The sequence below is a fragment of the Thamnophis sirtalis genome, unplaced genomic scaffold (genome assembly GCF_051295495.1).
Source record: "Thamnophis sirtalis isolate CommonGarterSnake01/CBP01778 unplaced genomic scaffold, rThaSir2_p1.2 scaffold_1, whole genome shotgun sequence".
In the NCBI taxonomy this organism is placed as follows: Eukaryota; Metazoa; Chordata; class Lepidosauria; order Squamata; family Natricidae; genus Thamnophis; species Thamnophis sirtalis.
The window spans coordinates 69,594,522-69,612,566 of record NW_028261381.1 but is presented as its reverse complement, the minus strand read 5'-3'; the positions used below and the strand labels follow the sequence as shown (position 1 = coordinate 69,612,566).

Here is an 18,045-nt window from a genome sequence, read left to right as displayed (position 1 = left end):
GGGCGAAAAACCGGCCCTATGGGCAAACCAGAAGTTTGGGAACGGACTTCTGGTTTGCTCTTAGGGCCGTTTTTCGCCCTCCGGAGCCTTCAGGAGGCTTCCCTGAAGGTTCCAGAGTGTGAAAAACAGCCTTAAAAGAAGGCCAGAGTCAGCTGACCAGCACATGCATGTGCACTGGAGCTGACAGGGCAACGCCTCACGTGCCCTAACAAATGGCTCCATGTGCCACCTGTGGCATGTGTGCCATAGGTTTGCCATCAAAGCTATAGGGTCCTGTCTCGGCATTGCCAGGAATCCAGACTGACTTGGTAAGAGGGAGGGAGAAAGGGAGGGAGATGGCGAGAGAGAGAGGATGAGAACTCTCTTCAGTCTGCCAATCCCAGATCGTGATTTTTCATATTTCCTTGGCTGCAGTTATTCTGGCACCTATCCCACTCTCCTAGCAAAAGTCTGATTGTATTTATTAATGGCACAATCGGTTTGATACTACTGTCTGCTTTATATCTGTGCAGTTTATGTTAGAAGGAACTGAAACCTTTTCTTCAGTTGGTTTCAGATGTTATTTTCACCTGCTTTTTACCAATAGATTATAAACAAACATTTAAAAATGACTTTTTCTTCCTAACCCTTTGCTCACAAAAAGAATACAATGTAGTATCAAAAATAGTTAGTATCTAAAATGAACAAGCTGTGGCAGACAACCACATTGTTTTGCATTCTACCACTGATTTAGACAGCCCAACGTAAACCCTTCAAACTTTACCAGAGAAGAAGCTTCCAATTTTCTACTTCTCCATTTATTTTCAAGTTATCTTATACAAGTAAAACAACATTTCTCAAACTGTTGAAACATTGGCCCATTTTTAACGTATTGAAACTAGCAGTACATCTCCTACATAGTTTCCAACTGACCTTCAATAGGTATCTTATTTGCTAAAGTGACCAAATAATATTGTCCTCTGACATGTCAACTTCTTTTTTATTCAGTCAGTCAAGGTAGAATTGTGTACTGTAAGGCAACAGAAAGGCCTTCAAGATTTGCATCCTCTCTTGGCATCTGGAGCACAGGCCATGCCATCAAGTCCTTAATACCAAGGCCATATTAACTTCTATAAAAATATTAGGGTTTGGGTTGGAAAGTTTGGTGCTGTAAACTGACTGGATGAGTTGAGTTATATTGGTATTGCCCAATTTGACTGGAGTGTACCATTATGCCATTATCCAATCTTCATCTGTAATTATTGTCTGATAATATCCACATGAAGTATGATTTTGTGTAACAGAATCCCTCTAGGATCTAATAAATATAGTTTGGCTAAGTGAACTGGCAATATTCACAAGGAGAAAAAAATCCCCTTTGTAAGTAATTGGAGGATGGGGAAAATAAGTTATTGTGTCGTTGCGCAATGATCATACAACTGGGTATATGATTTATCCCAGTTAAATTGTCTCTCCCTGAAGTGGGATGTGCATTCACAACACTGGCAGCAAGGTCCCATTTTTTGGTACTTTCAGATAAAATAGCAAACAAAAGATTAAACATGGAATCAAAGTAACTCTGCAGAAATTAGAGTTATTTCCTTAGTTGTGTGGTGTTGAAATTCCATGAGTTGCCTTTAACTTGCTTGTTAGTGACAGCACATATGCATTTATGAAATGAGCTGCCCAGCCTAAATGTTGATTTCCACTTGTTTTGTAGCGTGGGCTTTTGCTACCCTTAAAAAGTTGAATAATATTATTAAATATAATGAAGCAATCCTTCCCATCACATCTACATGAAAAGACTTTGAGCCCACTTAACTGAATTGTCCCTTCTCTCCCTTCCCTTCATCGCTTGTATTCTCACTTATTTCCATGATCACTTCCATTAATCCCACGAAGTCTCTTTCTGCTAGGGAGATGCCAGAGTCATTAGGTGAAGAGCTGGTGGTCTTTCTCTGCTCCTCGGTGTAATAAATACTTCCTGGGTCATTTGCAGCTTCAGAAACAGCTGAACTATCTTGCTTTGTAACTCCAGGAGAAGCTTCTGAATTAGGGACAACAGCAGCATTTCCTTTGCTCCGGTGAGATGGCTCAAGCCCTGGGGGAGTCAAAGAGGTGAAGGGAAAGAAAGTAGCAGGGCCATTGCTATTAGGAGTCTTGATGTTATGAGTATAAAGGAAGCTGGAATGGTCTGGAGATATGTTATCTGGAAGTTGCTGGTGGCTTTTCAGGTTATTCAAGCTTTTAAAACTGGTTTGTAACTCAGGGCTTGTGCACTCCACAAAGGGGAACTTGGTACTTACAGAGTCTTCTGAGGACAGAGGTCCTTCTGGACTTCCGAGGGGAGTTGTTTCTTTTGACCAACTTACGTTTTTGGTATCTTCTTTAACTGACATGACTAATGAATCTGAAACATGGTTTTTTTCAGCTGACCATGGAAAAGACTCCTTTGATTTTGAGCCAACCAAGTTCTCACTCCTATCCAAATCACTGGCTTTGCAAGGAGACTGGCTAGTAGTATGGTCCTTCAGAAAAGTGGGACAGGCAGCAATATTGGAGAGAGCAGGTGGTTTTTTTCGGTTTTGACGCTGGGATGGCAAGATCATTGGGACTGAGCTAATGGGTGTCTGAGGAGCACTGTAGAATCCAGGTCTTTCATAGAAAGGGCTTGACGTGAAGGCATCAAATTCTCTCAGTTTACTGGCAGCAGTGTCCCATTGATCTTGAGAACCAATGCCTAATGGGGAGTTGTCTCCCCTTAGCTGGTTAATACTTTGGAGGTTCCCAGGCTTAACCACATCCATATAAGCATAACAAGAAGGAGAGACATTTTCATTCCTCCGACGTATCAGGCTCATTCTTGGTGACCTGGTAAAAGTGGGGGATTGCACATTCAGAAAGCGGCTTATGTGCCCCAGCAATGGTGTTGAGTGGCTTGCTTCCTCATTCTCTTTGATCTTTTCCAGGGGTTGGAATTCCATTTCTTCTTTCTGCATGCTGTAGAAAGGAAACAGTACAATACAATGATGTATTGAAAAAGAGAATTGAAATCAAAACTCTGCAGGGGAAACTTTGGGCACTGGGGAGAATGCAGCTGGGACTCTGCACGTGATATGACAGGCATATCAACACTTTTCATTCAAGGTAGGGTAAGTGACAAGTGCAAATATAAACCCCAAGAATCATTCCAATACTTCAGATTTCTCTATATAGTTCTGTTTACTGAATCATTGACTCCAATGATCAACTACAATGAAGGTATGAAAATTTTGTTGATAATAAAATTTATACAGCGAAGGGAATGTTATATGAACATTCTGTTCCCAACCTTCTTAAAGTCCTTCAAAGGCTATGATGACTCTCAGCAACACCATCTCCAGGTTCAGTGGTCCCTCTGCCCTTCAGCATTGGACACTAAGCTCTAAGAGTCCACCACTTTCTCAAGGCAGTTGCTTTTACTTATCCCTTCTTATTATTGCTTTGTTGCTTATCACGTTGGGAACCAATGAAGAAAACCAACTGAATGCAATTCCTCTTTCTCCTCTTCTTCCTCCTCCTCATGCTTCTCCTCTCTGTCATCAATGCTCCCTTTATATCTTCCTCTTAAAGAGGAGAATGATAGAGGAGAAGATAGGAGGAAAAGTGGGGAGGAAGGAGATGAAGCAGGCCCAAGAAACTCACAAACGTGCCTTCCACGCCAACTCCTAAGGCCAATGCTGTCTCTGCTTGTTATGATTAAAATGCCAACATTAATCATTCTTGATTGCCTAAGACATTTTGGCAGAACAACAAAGTACTCCCAAACTAATGAGTGTGTATATATGTATTTATGTATCTCCCTACTTTTTTAACTATGTAAGTGAAGGGCTTTCCAGTTGTAAAATTCATGCAATGTATATAAACTAACCCCATCAAATGCATACCACAACACTGTACATTTTATAAATTCCGTTCAAAATGCACAGCATCTATAGTTGGCCATGTTATTTTAGCACTTAGGTAGAAAAGCTCACAACTTCCCAACTGCCTCTCTAACTCCAAGCTGGAACATCATTTCTGTTATTCCTATAATGGAAGCATTTGCTTCCCTTTCATGTTATACCAAATTATGTATGTGAGGTGACTGCCTGATTCTGGCTACTTATATATGGGTAATTCTGGTTTGGATAGTTTAACTATGAGCAATATTGTAGATGCTTAAAAAATAACTCCATGAACTATTAAATAACACACCAAGAAAAGCTGAATGTGGTGATATGTCCTGATATTTCATCCCTGAAAATAGTAATGTAATCTTTTTCGAGATAATCTTATATTGTGATAAATATTTTATTTGTTTGCTTATTTAGATTTCTCATTTCATAACCACCAATTTCCCTCATATCAATAACCTGATATCTTTGGTTAACAATATTTGTTTTATGAAGAACTCAGGGAGAAAACTGCACAGGGCTAAAGGAAGCAGTTTGCTCTGATAAGTTGACAAAATCAGCTTCACAAAATTGTGTTGGGAGAAATGAAATTGTTTTAAGGAGTATTGTATCAAAAAGCTTCAAGTCTTAAACTAGCCAAATGAAACAATTTGGGTTGCTAATCTGGTATAAAACACAGGTGTGTGTCAATCTGATATATATTTGCTGAGAGTGAAACCTATAGATAAAATGGTGACATCCACCAACCAAAGAGAAACAAGAAATTAGTGACAAAGAACGATGTTCTGAAGCTCCTTGGGTGAGAAAGCAAAACATTTTCAAAGAAAAAACGAAGTCAGTTGCCTTTTGAGGTGGGGGGGAGCACATTTGGGATAGTCAAATGACAAATGAGCATGTTTAATGTGCATGGAATTATTTCTGACTGTTGACGTTAAGGAGGGAGAAGAAGCAGTAATATCCAAGCTTGGCATGGCTGGCTGAAACCCTGAACAGGTCCAATCCATACTGCAGAGCTGTGTATAAGTCCTCTTACAACACTAGAGAGTCATGATGTTCCACAGGGAAGAATCTACTGCAGATGTACGTATATTCTATGACAAAAAAGGGATCTCTGTGGTTATTTTCTGTAGCTTCACTTGCCTGATGTCAAAAGTTGATCCAAGGAACGATGTCCTCTTATATTCTGCTGTTGCTGCAGTATAAGGTGGCTGTGGGTCTGGTTCGTTCCAATATGGATCCTTCTGCAATGCTGGTAAGTCCTGGTGCATTTCATCCACAGCCATAAGGGAGACCTGCCAAGATATGGCACACTATCTCAGCTGCAGTAGTTGAAGGTGTTTGTTCTTTATTTCTCCATTTCTGAGAAAGCACCCATTTCTAATAATTTGGAGACAGCTGCAATCTAAGAAACAATTATGGACTGCTGCCATTTAGTAACTGGATAGCTTATGATAATGGGTTCTGCATGAAGATAAGAATGAATTATGGCTTTGATAAGGCCTCAAGCCCCAAACTAGCAGCAAAACTAGGAGGCCTGTTAAACCCCGAAGGTTCACTTCAGGACTAGATGTTTCATAGACTGTGCAGCTCTTTCTAAGCAGTTTGGCTGTTGGTTCTTTTGCATTTAGAAAAAAATATGACTTCATGATTGATAAGAATGAGTAACAGGCAAGAAAGCATGAATGAAGATTGGACAACCATTTGTCTAAAATGGTATGAAACAGATTCCTGCTTGAGCAGGGAGTTGGAACAGAAAACCTTCGAGGTTACCACAACTTTGCCATTCTATTATTCTGTTAATGCTTGGTAAGAACTTTCTATGGGAGAGTTTACATTTCAAGTTTTCAGAAATTATCCACCCACAGAAAGCAAGTAAAAGAATATATGTTGAAAATTACTATATGTAAAAGATGAAAATACAGGTTTTTAGAAGCTGATCTTAGGCCAAGTTTTTATGATGGTGTAACACCATATCTGACAAGTATTATGCTCAAAGAAGAGGAACTTAACATAAAACTTTTCACAGACATATTTCCTTTGAATATTAGGCATATATTGCATTGATGGGAAAGAAGATATATTAAGTTATAATTTGTGTTATTATTTCTTCATCTAAAGTTACATATCATGAATTACAGAATATTTTTGAGACATCTCAGAGAGGATATATCCCAAGCTCTTCAATTCACCTGCAGATTCCTATCAATAAGCCAATTAGTTTCAAAGTCATCATCATCCTCCCCAAATGGATTGATGAGCTGTTCTGCTACCTGTGAAATGGGAATAAGGACAAGATTTTAAAAAGACTCAGTGGTGGTCCAGCAAAATATATTGCACTCTTATATTTAAAGTGACATTACCTGTTAGTGGAAAAAGGAGTAAGTTTAGTAGAGTAGGATAATCTAAGACTCTTAGAAAAGGAAGCAACAATATATTTGTATTTATTAAAGAGCTTGCAGATTTCCTATTTTCGTCAATTTTTTATCAGTCTCATTTCTGAATTTAGAAACTGCCTGGAAAAAATACTGCTGGAGTTAAGGATTGCTGTGGTAAAAGAGGAGTAGATGAGGCCGGTGGTGGGATTCAGCCAGTTTGCACCACTTCGGGAGAACCGGTTGTTAACTTTCTGAGCAGTTTGGTAACTGGTTGTTGGAAGAAATCATTAGGGCAGAGAACTGGTTGTTAAATTATTTGAATCCCACCACTGAATGAGGGGGCTACATCACTTTCCTTTCACCATTTACTTCATAACATATAAAAAAGCACACTTGTACCAGTGGTGGGTTCCTACCGGTTCGGCCCAGTGGAACCAGCAGCGACCCAGGCCTGCCACACCCCCAAACCTGTTCCCTGGGTGGCGTCATACGTGCCACTATATTGTTTTTCACTTCTGTGCATGCGTAGAACAATTTTTATTGCACTGCACATGTGTGTGCAGTGCACATCAAGCCTATGTGTGTGCGCAAAGCACACGTGCGCACAAAGCACACCCATGAACAAACCGGCAGTAGTGCCTGCCGGAACCCACCCCCTGACCTGTACCTCTATTACATGTTATTGGATTCTCATTAGAATTTTGAGCTGGTCCTATCTAATGCAGAACAGAGTTTTGGCACTTGAAATTCAAGAACAAACTCCAGAATATTATCCCAACAAACAGAAATTCTCCGGAGGACAATTCCATATTAAACTGACCTTTAGCCAGCCAGCATAGAAGAAAAACTGCAAGAATGTGAAAATGGGCACATAGAGATCCATTTCATGGCCAGGATACCCCTTGGCTGGATCCAGGAACTGCCGACCAATTAAACACGCAAGGAAGAAGCTGTAAACAGCTACTGTTACAACCTTGGAGAAAGAAACATTGTTAGGATCTCTTTAATAACCCTGATTTACTAGGATAGGTTTCTATTGAGGAGCAATATAGAACTAGAAGTCATTCCAAAATACCCTTCTATTAGGAGCAGAAATACTATTATCTATATCAGGGGTGGGCAATTAAGGTCCCTGTGTGGCTCTGGAATTCTGGTTGTAAAGAGGCCATAGTTGCCCACTGATTTACACTCCAGTCACTAGTTCAACAATTCAATATCCTCTACAAGCACAGCTTCTCACATCTCATGTTGTGTGTGCTTTTGGAAAAGTCCTGTCACTTCTAACCCAAAGACGTCTAAATGCCTGCTGCAGGCCACATAACATAGGCCTCACTTTTGCTTATTTAAACCATGTTCATTTAAACTCAGTTCATGAAATTTTTCCCAATATAACCTTTGCCTACTTTCTGCAGTATCTTAGCATATATTTCATTCCATTTACAACCTTAAATTTATATCTTCCTGTATTTTCCTAGTCTACTCCCTTTCTTGACGGGGAAATAAAGATCTTTCATGGTACAGCTAGGGCTACTAAAATAATAAAATGAAATTGAATTGTTGTCTGGAGGGGGAAATATTTCTTGGAAAGCTATAAAGATTTTGAAGAGCTACATCCCTTTTTTGTGGGGAGGTTTTCTACTTAATTCAGATTTTAAAATACAGTACAGTCAGTACGCTGTTCTATAGTTTCACATCCCAGATGGCACATTCCTAGGGCTACCACTGCTAATATTCCATATAAATTCTACATCATCAACAACCTGTTTTGGCTTTCAAAGCCACTTTGGTCTAGTGATGAAAGCATTTGGCTAAGGAACATTAGTTCAAATCCCACCTTAGGCAAGAGTTCATCTTAGCCATGAAAGCCAGTTGGTGACTTTGGTCCAGCCAGTCTCTCTCTAAGATGAACCCACCTCACAAGGTTGTTTTTGTGGAGAAAATAGGAGGAGGAAGGTACATTGTATATGTTTGATGCCTTGGGTTATTTGTAAAAATAAAATAGGGCAGGATATAAATAAATAAAATAAAATCTGGAATCCAGATTTTGTTCCTGCCATTGCTTACATTTCGCTAACACAAAGATACATTTGAACTTCTAGAAGATAATATATGGGTGGAACTGTGGAGTCCTTGGTGCTCTCTGAGCTTGGTTGTTTGCTTGCAGACATTTTATTATTTATTCTGCTGCAGTCCAGAAGAACTCCACAATTTGAACCTTGGCTCAAAGCTACATATGCATGACTATGTGCTAATTTTTTTTAATAATTTTTTTTTTGTTAGCAACTTAAACTCGAATGCCATCTTGCAATAAGAGATTTGTAGACTACTAGAAACAAAACCATTATTTGGGGTGTGTGCTAGTAAAAGGTGGCAACACTTATTATTGTTCTATATTGTACTAATAGACTTGCTTACTAAGGCTGCCTTGTTGCCTAATTACCTGTTTCTTTAAGCAGATAGCTTAAAGCAGCAGTTTCTGCTGTTTTACTTTTTACTCTGTCTGAAAAAGTTAACAGGACTCCATCGGCACAACCCAGCCAATGAGAAAAAGGCATAAAGAAAGGGATAGAAATGAAATGGGCAGAAGAAGCAAGGGCTGCATTATATTCAAAGGAACATGAATGTAAAGATGTCATGCAAGACACAAGCTGTCTTTCATCCATTCTACTCAATTCTGTTTCTAGCAACAAAGGCTCTCCAAAAGTGGTGTGGCTAGTTTCCATAAATGCTGTGACTTGCTCTGACCAAGCAAATTTCCATGGGCATCAGGTCTTGGTTTCATCTACTTTGGATTTGATTTGTAGGGGACCTAGCTGTGCTGAGTATGAATTTCCCATTATACTTATTGGTCCACAAGGAATGGATTCTACTTCCACCCCATAGAGCAGTGGTAGTCAACCTGGTCCCTACCGCCCACTAGTGGGCATTCCAGCTTTCATGGTGGGTGGTAGGGGTTTGCTGTAACTCTGCTTTATAAATTTTATAAAGTAAAGTTACTTCCCTACTTTATAAATCACCATTACTGTGGAACCAGTGGGCGGTTAGAAAATTTTACTACTAACAGAGATACAAAAGTGGACAGTAGGTATAAAAAGGTTGACTACCCCTGCCATAGAGTCTAAATACATTATCTGAACAGTAGGCTGGGGGTTGGGTGGAGCTAAACAACTCATCTGCCTGGTGCTCGAAGAAGATAAAAATATGCTCTGCATGCAGGCTGCTATCATTAGAGGCCAAAGAATGTTTGCCAATAGCTGAGAAACTGCTCTTAAGACCCCAGAAAAAATAGGACCTCTTGGAAACTCATGCAAAGCTTCCTGTTTTTCCTAAGGAAAACATAGATACAGGGAAAAAAGTGTGCTTGGTTTGTGACAGCTGGTGCATAGCACACATGTAACCATGTTGACTTAAATACATAGTGGTCATTCCCCATTTGTTCTTAACTGTGGCACAAACATGTTTTAGCAATACATGTTTATTTAGTTTGTTTTTCTGCTCAACCTTTCTGATATTGGCTTTATCTCATCCCCAACCCATAACTGAAGCTGGCTTAAAGATATTGTCAATGTTAAAGTAGTTCTCCTTATTCCACCACCATTCAAGCATATTTCAAAATGTGAGGCTTTATATCCTTTCCCTTGCAAGATAATCAGCTGAGTGGCAGTGATCAGAAACAGAGGCAAAAAAAAAAAATCAATGGGAACAACAAGCCATTGGATCTATAATGGGAACAGAACATTTCATATGAAACTTATATGCTGCTTGACTTTCAATAATTCTGAGTGGCTCACAACAAAAGAAATTATAACACTCAATTAAAAATTGGCAAACACAATGAAGGAAGGAGTCTCATTCTCCCTTGTCAAATGCTTGGGTTAAGAGATAAATATTAAAGGCCCTTCTAAACAACAGTAGAATGGAGACCATTTGGATCTTGGGCAGGAGGGAACCATGTCCCAGAAGACAGTGCTCCTATAAAGAAGGCATATATCTAAGGTCTGAATAGATGACATTGTTTAATTAAAAATATCTGGAACACACCAACCCTATAGGAAAGTTAGATAACAGTTCAACTAAGCTATAAGAAAGGCTTAATATGAAGCACATATGAGATCTATTTTCTTATAAATGGGATGTAATTTTGGCTGCAGTCAGACAAAAATACAGTGGAAATACAATTCTCACCTGTGTATAGACCAAGGGAATACTAATCCAATCATATCCATAGAGACGCCCACACTGGCTGCGCAATGTGTTCATTTCCTGTTGGAAGGAAGGAAAAGTACCATTAGAGGAAATAAAATGTCACCATAGGATTTTCAGTTCACGATTTCAATGTGTATTTTGTTATCCATGTCACTGTCAGCAATCTCTGAAAAGTGTGTTACTAAAGTGTTTTTATTTAGACCAGTGTGTTTAGCTGCTAGGAGAGTATAACACTGAGCACAGCACAAAAAGTCTTGTACAAGTAGTAGAATTGTAAGAACTTGATAATTTCTCTATATTAATCTTCCATTTTCCTTTGCACCTCTGATTCTAGGTTTCCTATCATGCTATCCATTCTGGATTGTGTACAACAGAGTTTCTCAACCTCAGGTGCTTTAAGGTATGTGGTCTTAACTCCCAGAATTTCATAGCCAGCATCAATTATACTGCCTGAGGAATTCTGGGAGTTGAAGTTCACACATCTAAAAGTTGTTGAGGCCTTGTTTGAAGTTGAAAAACACTAATTTATGGCAACCTTTCCCACCATGGTGCTGTCGAGCTATTAGCTCCTCCACAGTCTATAGTTTAGCAGGTCCAATAGTTGAAATGATGAATGTTGCAATATGAGAGAGAGCTAGAGGGAGAGATTTAATGGAAATTCAGAACTTTTCCTTAAACCCAATTTATCTTTTCCCAGGAGTGAATTGCAGTTTTGAAGGGCAGCAATGCAAACCCAGAAAAATAGGTCTTTAAGGAACCACTGGCAATTGCTCTGTCAGTGCCCACAAATAAACCAAATTACCTTTTCCCTTTAAAAATCTAAATTGGTGTACAGTCCTATCTGACAATAGTAGGTCTCTAGCATGGAGAAAGCTGAACTATAACAGCTGTTTTGCTGGAGCTTCTCCTCTGCTGAGAGACTAAAAATGTCAGGTAATGAATTCAAAGCATGACACATGCAATGTATATCTGACTCACATTCAAGATGCCTTGAAGGAGTACACTGTCATGGATTCGCCCCTCATTACGTGCCTTCACTGCCAAATTTGAGAACCAGACACATGGGATCCAAAACTTGTTATGGGCTGAATTTAAACTTTCAAACTTCTTGTGTTCTTCTGGAGTCATCAGGCCTACATTGATAGAAAGAGATGGTAGAAATTTACTGTAGGAAATACAGGGAGGACAGGCTAACTCCAACTAACTATATCCTTTCACGTGAGAATCAAGCAATCAACTATGCTTAAGAAACAGGTAGGAAGAAGTTTGAAACTCATGAGAAAAGTACAGTAAGAGCTAAAGAAGGAACACAGAGGAAATTCTAATCTATCTATTTATACCCCAATGCATCTAAGTTGGTAATAGATTTTGAGGTACTGAAAGTTAGTACAACTAAAGTCACACTTGCAATGTCCCTTCTACACTCACGCAATAATCTAGCACTCCCATCATCTCTCAAAGTGGTCTGAGTCAATCTCTGAATAAAAGCTTAGTGAATTCATCTGCCATCATATCTGCCAATGGGCAGTATTTCAGGTCCATGTCCCCTTTCTTGTGTGTTGCTCATATGAACCTTTGTGCGTTGTCCTGGATTGTGTTCAGCATGAATACATTCCTCATTGCGTTCAGACAATACTCTTGGCTTTGGTATATCTACTCCATAGCCCATTAATAATTTATGTAGCCACACAGTTTCTTATCACACTAGTGTTGCTGATGTGTATTCCACTTTTATGGATGACAAAGCATCATCTGACCACATTCAGCTTGGCTAACTGATTGGACCATTTCCGTTGAGGAGCAATTGTCCAGCTGTAAACTCACAGTCTGTTGTGCATCTTGTTCTATTTGCATCTGTGTAGTCTATTACTTGGCTCAGCTGGTAAGTTGGGTATGCTGTGTCCTTGGGTACCTGCTATTAAAGTTAAAAAGAACTGCTTCACTAGAACCTTGCTCAGATCAAGTTCAAATTTGCAGAAAGATACAGCAAAAATTAATACTACAATCGAGACAGAGGCAGAACTTTATTCTTGACAATGACTGCAGGGTACAGAATTCTCTACTTTCTACTAATTCTGCCATTTATTCCCAGTTTGAGCCTTAATTTTTTTGTCTTGTACTTGAATTTGGCTTTTAATTGAGTTTATAATTGCTCACCCAGACAACTTGTTTGAGATGAGCAGCAATAGATATTGAATAAATAAATGTGTATGAAACATAGAACACCAACTATTCAATGCTTAGTCAAACTCTGATCTTCAGTTTTAAAAAAGGATTTTGACTTCTTTCTACATCATTCTCAGGGTGTGTTAGGTATCTTTCAAACTTCTAATAGTATATTTATATGTTGATTTTATTGTTGTAGGGTAATGAGACTCAGTAATTTGTTTTCTCTTCACTCATCTCTCCATCAGCTACAATTAATTGTATTTCCTGATTGTAGAAAGTCTCATGAGAGGAGCTTTCTGATGATAACTTCCTTTGGGATACAACTGAAGCCATCCATCTTCTAGATAGATGATAATCAGGTGATATTCATACACATCCCTTATGTATCATTTAGGCACAAAATCCTCACTCTATGATCATTTCATTGAATTTTTCCTTTCCTTCAACAAAATAATTAAATGTTTTTTCCCAATCTAAAATTAAAATAAATGTTCACCAGATTAGGTTTGTAGGCTAATTGCACAGATTGCACTATTAGTTTGATTATACTACAAGACGAGCTGCTTATTTTGGCTTACCAAGAGACATGAGTCCAGCTACTATGACTTGTAAATTAATGATTTATGGCTTAGTGCTACATATAAACCAGATCACTATAGTGTGTCCAACAATCTCTGGTTAAAACAAATAGCTAAGTTCTGTCAGCCCTGCAAGATAGTCCAGACAGAAAGCACTCCCCGATGTATCAATTATATTTATTGTAAGATTACATTAAACAAGTCTTGTAAGTTTGTAAATGTGTACATCTCTCTCTTCTAACCTTTACAGCTCAAGAAACTAGAAACAGTCCTTTCCAAGATATTTGCCATGGCCATATTCCTGTCTCATAGGCTGAGCTACCTCTTATTCTACCATTCCTGTGGCTGTGGCTCTTCCTGGTCTCTTAAGCCTTCATTCCCACATAATTACAAATTCAGACATTGTTCAAAGTCTTGTCATTTGCTGAATAAACTAATAAATGGTTGCATTTATACTTTTTTCAATCAGAATTCACAACTAAATATTGTGGCTTAGCACAAACTACGGCTATACACACAGAGAATTAGGATCTATAACCATAGTACTTGGAGGTAAAGTAGGATTCTTACTTCTGCCATTATACTCCCACTGAGTGGAAGAAAAAAGCCATTTACAGTATTTCCAATTGCCTAATTTACCCCTAGGAAACTGGACTTCATTGACTGAATCTCAAAAAAAATTGTTGAACAGTCTTGCCATTTATGCAAAGTTTACACACACACACACACACACACACACACACACACACACACACACATACACACACACGCTAAAATTGAATTTTATTATGGAGTTTCTGTTCCCTTACTAACAAATTATACTTTCAGATTTCAACTCTAAAAAGAGAGTCAGTTGCTCTTTTATATGTCACACCCTTGTGCACTGTTGGAAAATTATTGTTTTTTTTAAATAAACATTTCTAAGCCAAAGAGGGGGTGATCACAGCAAGGGAAAATAAAAGGCAGAAGTAGAGTGAAGAATGGCCACTAGATAGTGCCCCATTACTACAAATTGTATTGGAGAAAGACACACACACACAGAGGAAATTTCTCTTTTGCTTGTTAATCTGGTGCTCATATATCCATCTTTATTGGGGCTGTGCCGATCTTTCAACAAATGTTTCATTTCGTTGGAATTCATGAGACCAGGAAGTCCAATTAAATTCCCATTCTGACAATGAAGAAGACATGTAGATTTGTTTCCTCGCTTCTAAAGTGTTTATGAAGCTAAAGAGCCAGCTGAAGCAGGTTACACCTCTTGAGGCAGAACAATTCACTTTGTGAGCTGTAGCTCATCTGAAGGACTTATCATACATAGGTTTCATGCCTAGGGGGACTACAAAACCATCCTGTGGTGGATCTGCTTATTATTAAAATTATATAGCAGCATTATTTATTAGGAGATACTTCTGAGTGTTGGGTGCAACTCTTAAGTTTAGCTGGGAAGTCAGTCTATAGTTAAGTATACGTTTGCAGGGGACCCAACAACTAAGGCTATTTGATATTTTAAAGACAACTTAGAATTTATGTAGTAAGAAAAGTTATTGGCCTGCAGGGAGCAATTTAAAAAATGATAAAAATGGAGACAAAGATAGTAGTCCCATCAAATAAAGATTTGAGGATCTTTCTGCAGAGTAAGCAGGAGAGACTCAAGCCAGCAGGGCCTGCCTAACAGAAACTGAAAGGTCAACTGAAGAATACCCCTCCCGAAACCATTAGGTCTTCGCAGACTAAGGCCAGTTCTAGAGAGTTCTGAGAGCCTGCTACTTTCCCAAGGAGGCAGGCAATAAGCTTTCAGCTGAGAAATGAAAGCAAGAAGGGCCATGGAAAGGCACCAGCTTTATGGAACCATGTTGAAAATGGAGCAATCTACAGTATTAATTGGAATGGAAGTTGCATTGGAGAGCCCTCTTGGACACGTGAAGGACAATTCACAGAACAATCCTTGAACTGAATTCATAGGGTATGATTTCCCATATCTGCCACCTGAATGAATAATCACTTCTGGTGGTGTGGGGGAGCGGGGAGGAGAACAATTTACAATATATGAATTGAATATGACTGAAAGATACTCCCCCCCCCCCCGGACAATGCAGAGATGAATTTGAGTAGTTTTAGGCTATACCTCAACACCCATTTACACAAAAATTGTATAGTTGGAAGGTGGCATTTAGGCCATCAGGTCCAAATAACTATTCTTATTTAGCGTTAGCTATAGAGAATTTAATTTGATTTATTTCCCAGAACAGAAATATTGGACTGCAGTGGTAGCATTTCTTGGATTGATTTATTAATATCATTTTCATAAAGCTCATCAGTGTAAACTTTTACAGTCATTCTCAAAACAATAAAAATACACAGTACACCAGAATTAGGAAAAATGTAAACATTAGAACAACAGACAAATCCAACAGAAACAAAACATTGCAAGTGAAATTAAAAATCCAATTTTGTACCCACCCAAGCTGATTGTTGGAAGGCATAGGATAGTTTGCTGGTATTAATTCTACTTGGCCCTATTAGCCAAGTAGAAACTGCCAGTAAGGGTGTGGTTTGGTTATCTCAGAAAACTGCTACTGGTTTTCCTCCCCATAGTGATTGATTGCAGAAATTCCTGACATAAAATTTTCGCTTGGTTGGAAAAAGCCTTTAGATACCCCAGAGTTGCCTCCATGAGATCCATCAGCCTTTGAGCTGATAGGGCTAATCATTTGGTCAATGCATAGCTTTGCAGCTTAAACAACCTCTCAAAACAGCCTCCAACTTTCACACTTGCCTGTAGATCTAGGGATGACGCAGTACATCCACCTGATTACATGTTACTGGATTACAAGATTCCTTGTTTGAAGGTTGTCTGAAGGTTGAATAATTGCAGTTGGATTAATTTTTAGTTTCAAAGACATTTCACCGCCCAACCAGGCAGCTTCTTCACAAGGCAGAGAGTTAGGCAGTCGTTGGAATGTACCAACTCCTGCCACACCAACCTCAGGGGATTCTTCCCCAAAATGTGTTGCAAATTTTTGATTAAGATTCTCAATCATCCAGGCAGAGATGTCTGAAGGTTTTCTAAAATTGTCTAAAGGTTGAAACATTGCAGCTGAACTAATTTTTAGATTCAGAGATGTTGGAATCCCCTCAGGTTGGTGTGGCAGGAGTTAGTACATTCCAACGACTCTCTGTCTAACTGTTTGTGCTGCCTGAGGACCCTGCCTGGATGGGCTGTGAAACATCTCTGAAACTAAACATTAGTCCAGTTGCAATGATTCAACCTTCAGACAACTTCAACAATTGTTAGATATGTCTGCCTGGAGGATTGAGAATCTTCATTGAGAAATATTCTTTGTTAAATCTAGGATCTGATTTCAGAACTGAATGGATCTTACTCTAAGTACTCTGATTGTCTTAATGATCTGGGAAAACTGCTGAAGCTACTTGGAATAATCCTTTTTAAAAGAATGCCTTTACACAATTGGTGATCATTCAAGTCTGCATAGCCCTTCTCATTTGATTGAGTATATCACCCAGTACTGGAATAAGATTAATGGATATCCATAGGATTATCTATGTGGGTATGTGGCTAGCTAGAATCTTGATCTTGACAAAGGAATGTTAAGCACTTGGATTTTTAAATGATAGTATTCAAGGTGGGCTGACTTTTATAAACCTCATAATGACTCAGTAATATTCTCTCAGATAATCAAACCCAGTTTCTTATGATCTGAGATTCGTTGTAAACAACAGTTGCAACTGTTCCAAGTGATTGAATACTCCATAGATTGAATATGGTATTGAGATGCAGTGTTAGGGAGGGGATATCAGGAAAAGGTCATTTTAGATTGTCAGTCCTTTAACTCAGTAAGTGGCCTTATTTGGCAAGCATTTCTAAGCTATTTTGTAGAATAAAATAAAGAAAAAAACTACATATGATGCTGTGAATTCTTTGGAGAAAAGGCAAGTAGAATGGAACTGTAATGAATAAACATTTATTTATTCTTCATATCTGCATCTTGGTAAGCCATTTTCCCCTAATCTTGTATCTCCAGATGTATTGGAATATAACTTCCATCATCTCCTCCCAGAAGGTCTGGCATGAGTTACAGTCTATTATACAGAATCTGAAGGAATTACTAATGGAAATAGTTCAGTCAACTTCAGAATTCTCAGAAGCATCATTAGGAGGTGCATCAACTTCCATGGCATTTTATCCTAGCCAGTTAGTGTCTGTTGATTTGTTTTGGCAATGCATACCTGCTGTCACTATATGTTCCATGCTGGGAAACCGCTTGAAGACTGCAGTGCTGACTGAGCGCAAGATCAGCACACTCAGTAGATTAATGTAGCGCATGAGTGTGCGCCGCAGAAGACGCCCATACTCGTCCTTCCCATCCACACCACTTGAAACCAGATTCATAATGCGGTCAGGCCATGGGATACTCTCGTACTGTCCCCACCAGCGAGATACCACTAAAGTTACATAAAAGCCTAGAAAGGAACAAGGACAGTGAGGCACAGCTCAAAATCAGCCAGTTTTCTGTGGACAGAATCCAATTTTTTTGCATTTGATTGTCCAGAAAATACATGCTCTTCTAACAAAACCGAGGCTTTGGTGAAAGCCCCAAATTTATTTTCAGAATATATAATAATAAAAATCAAAATTATTTTCCTAAAGATTTTGTCTTGGGAGAAATAACTGCCTGAATGGCAGAATGGTATTAGTAATGCTTCAATTAAACTCTTGTTGAGAACTGTCATTCATTTTTCAACCTTTTGATCACCTGGAGATAAAAAATACTGGTCATAAAT

The 18,045-nt window shown here is 38.8% G+C and overlaps 1 protein-coding gene across 1 annotated transcript; it reads right to left on the bottom strand.

The window, feature by feature from the left end:
• Positions 1-781: 781 nt before the first annotated feature.
• Positions 782-17,712, bottom strand: LOC106538427 (bestrophin-1). The gene is made up of 7 exons (XM_014052907.2): positions 17,491-17,712; positions 11,474-11,628; positions 10,475-10,552; positions 7,110-7,262; positions 6,104-6,184; positions 5,055-5,206; positions 782-2,979 (listed from the first exon to the last, which is right to left on the bottom strand). The coding sequence occupies exons 1-7, from the start codon at positions 17,651-17,653 to the stop codon at positions 1,797-1,799; spliced, it is 1,965 nt and encodes a 654-aa protein (XP_013908382.2). The 5' UTR covers positions 17,654-17,712; the 3' UTR covers positions 782-1,796.
• Between the last annotated feature and the right edge of the window lie 333 nt (positions 17,713-18,045).

What these genes read in the sequence shown, in the direction of transcription:
- LOC106538427 (XM_014052907.2), bottom strand. Translation starts at nt 17,653, where the DNA reads ATGAATCTGGTTTCAAGTGGTGTGGATGGGAAGGACGAGTATGGGCGT. An exon ending in GGAACATATAGTGACAGCAG is followed by an intron (nt 11,629 to 17,490) that starts GTATGCATTGCC and finishes CTATCAATGTAG; the next exon opens with GCCTGATGACTCCAGAAGAA. An exon ending in GGATCAACTTTTGACATCAG is followed by an intron (nt 2,980 to 5,054) that starts GCAAGTGAAGCT and finishes TCCTTTCTACAG; the next exon opens with CATGCAGAAAGAAGAAATGG.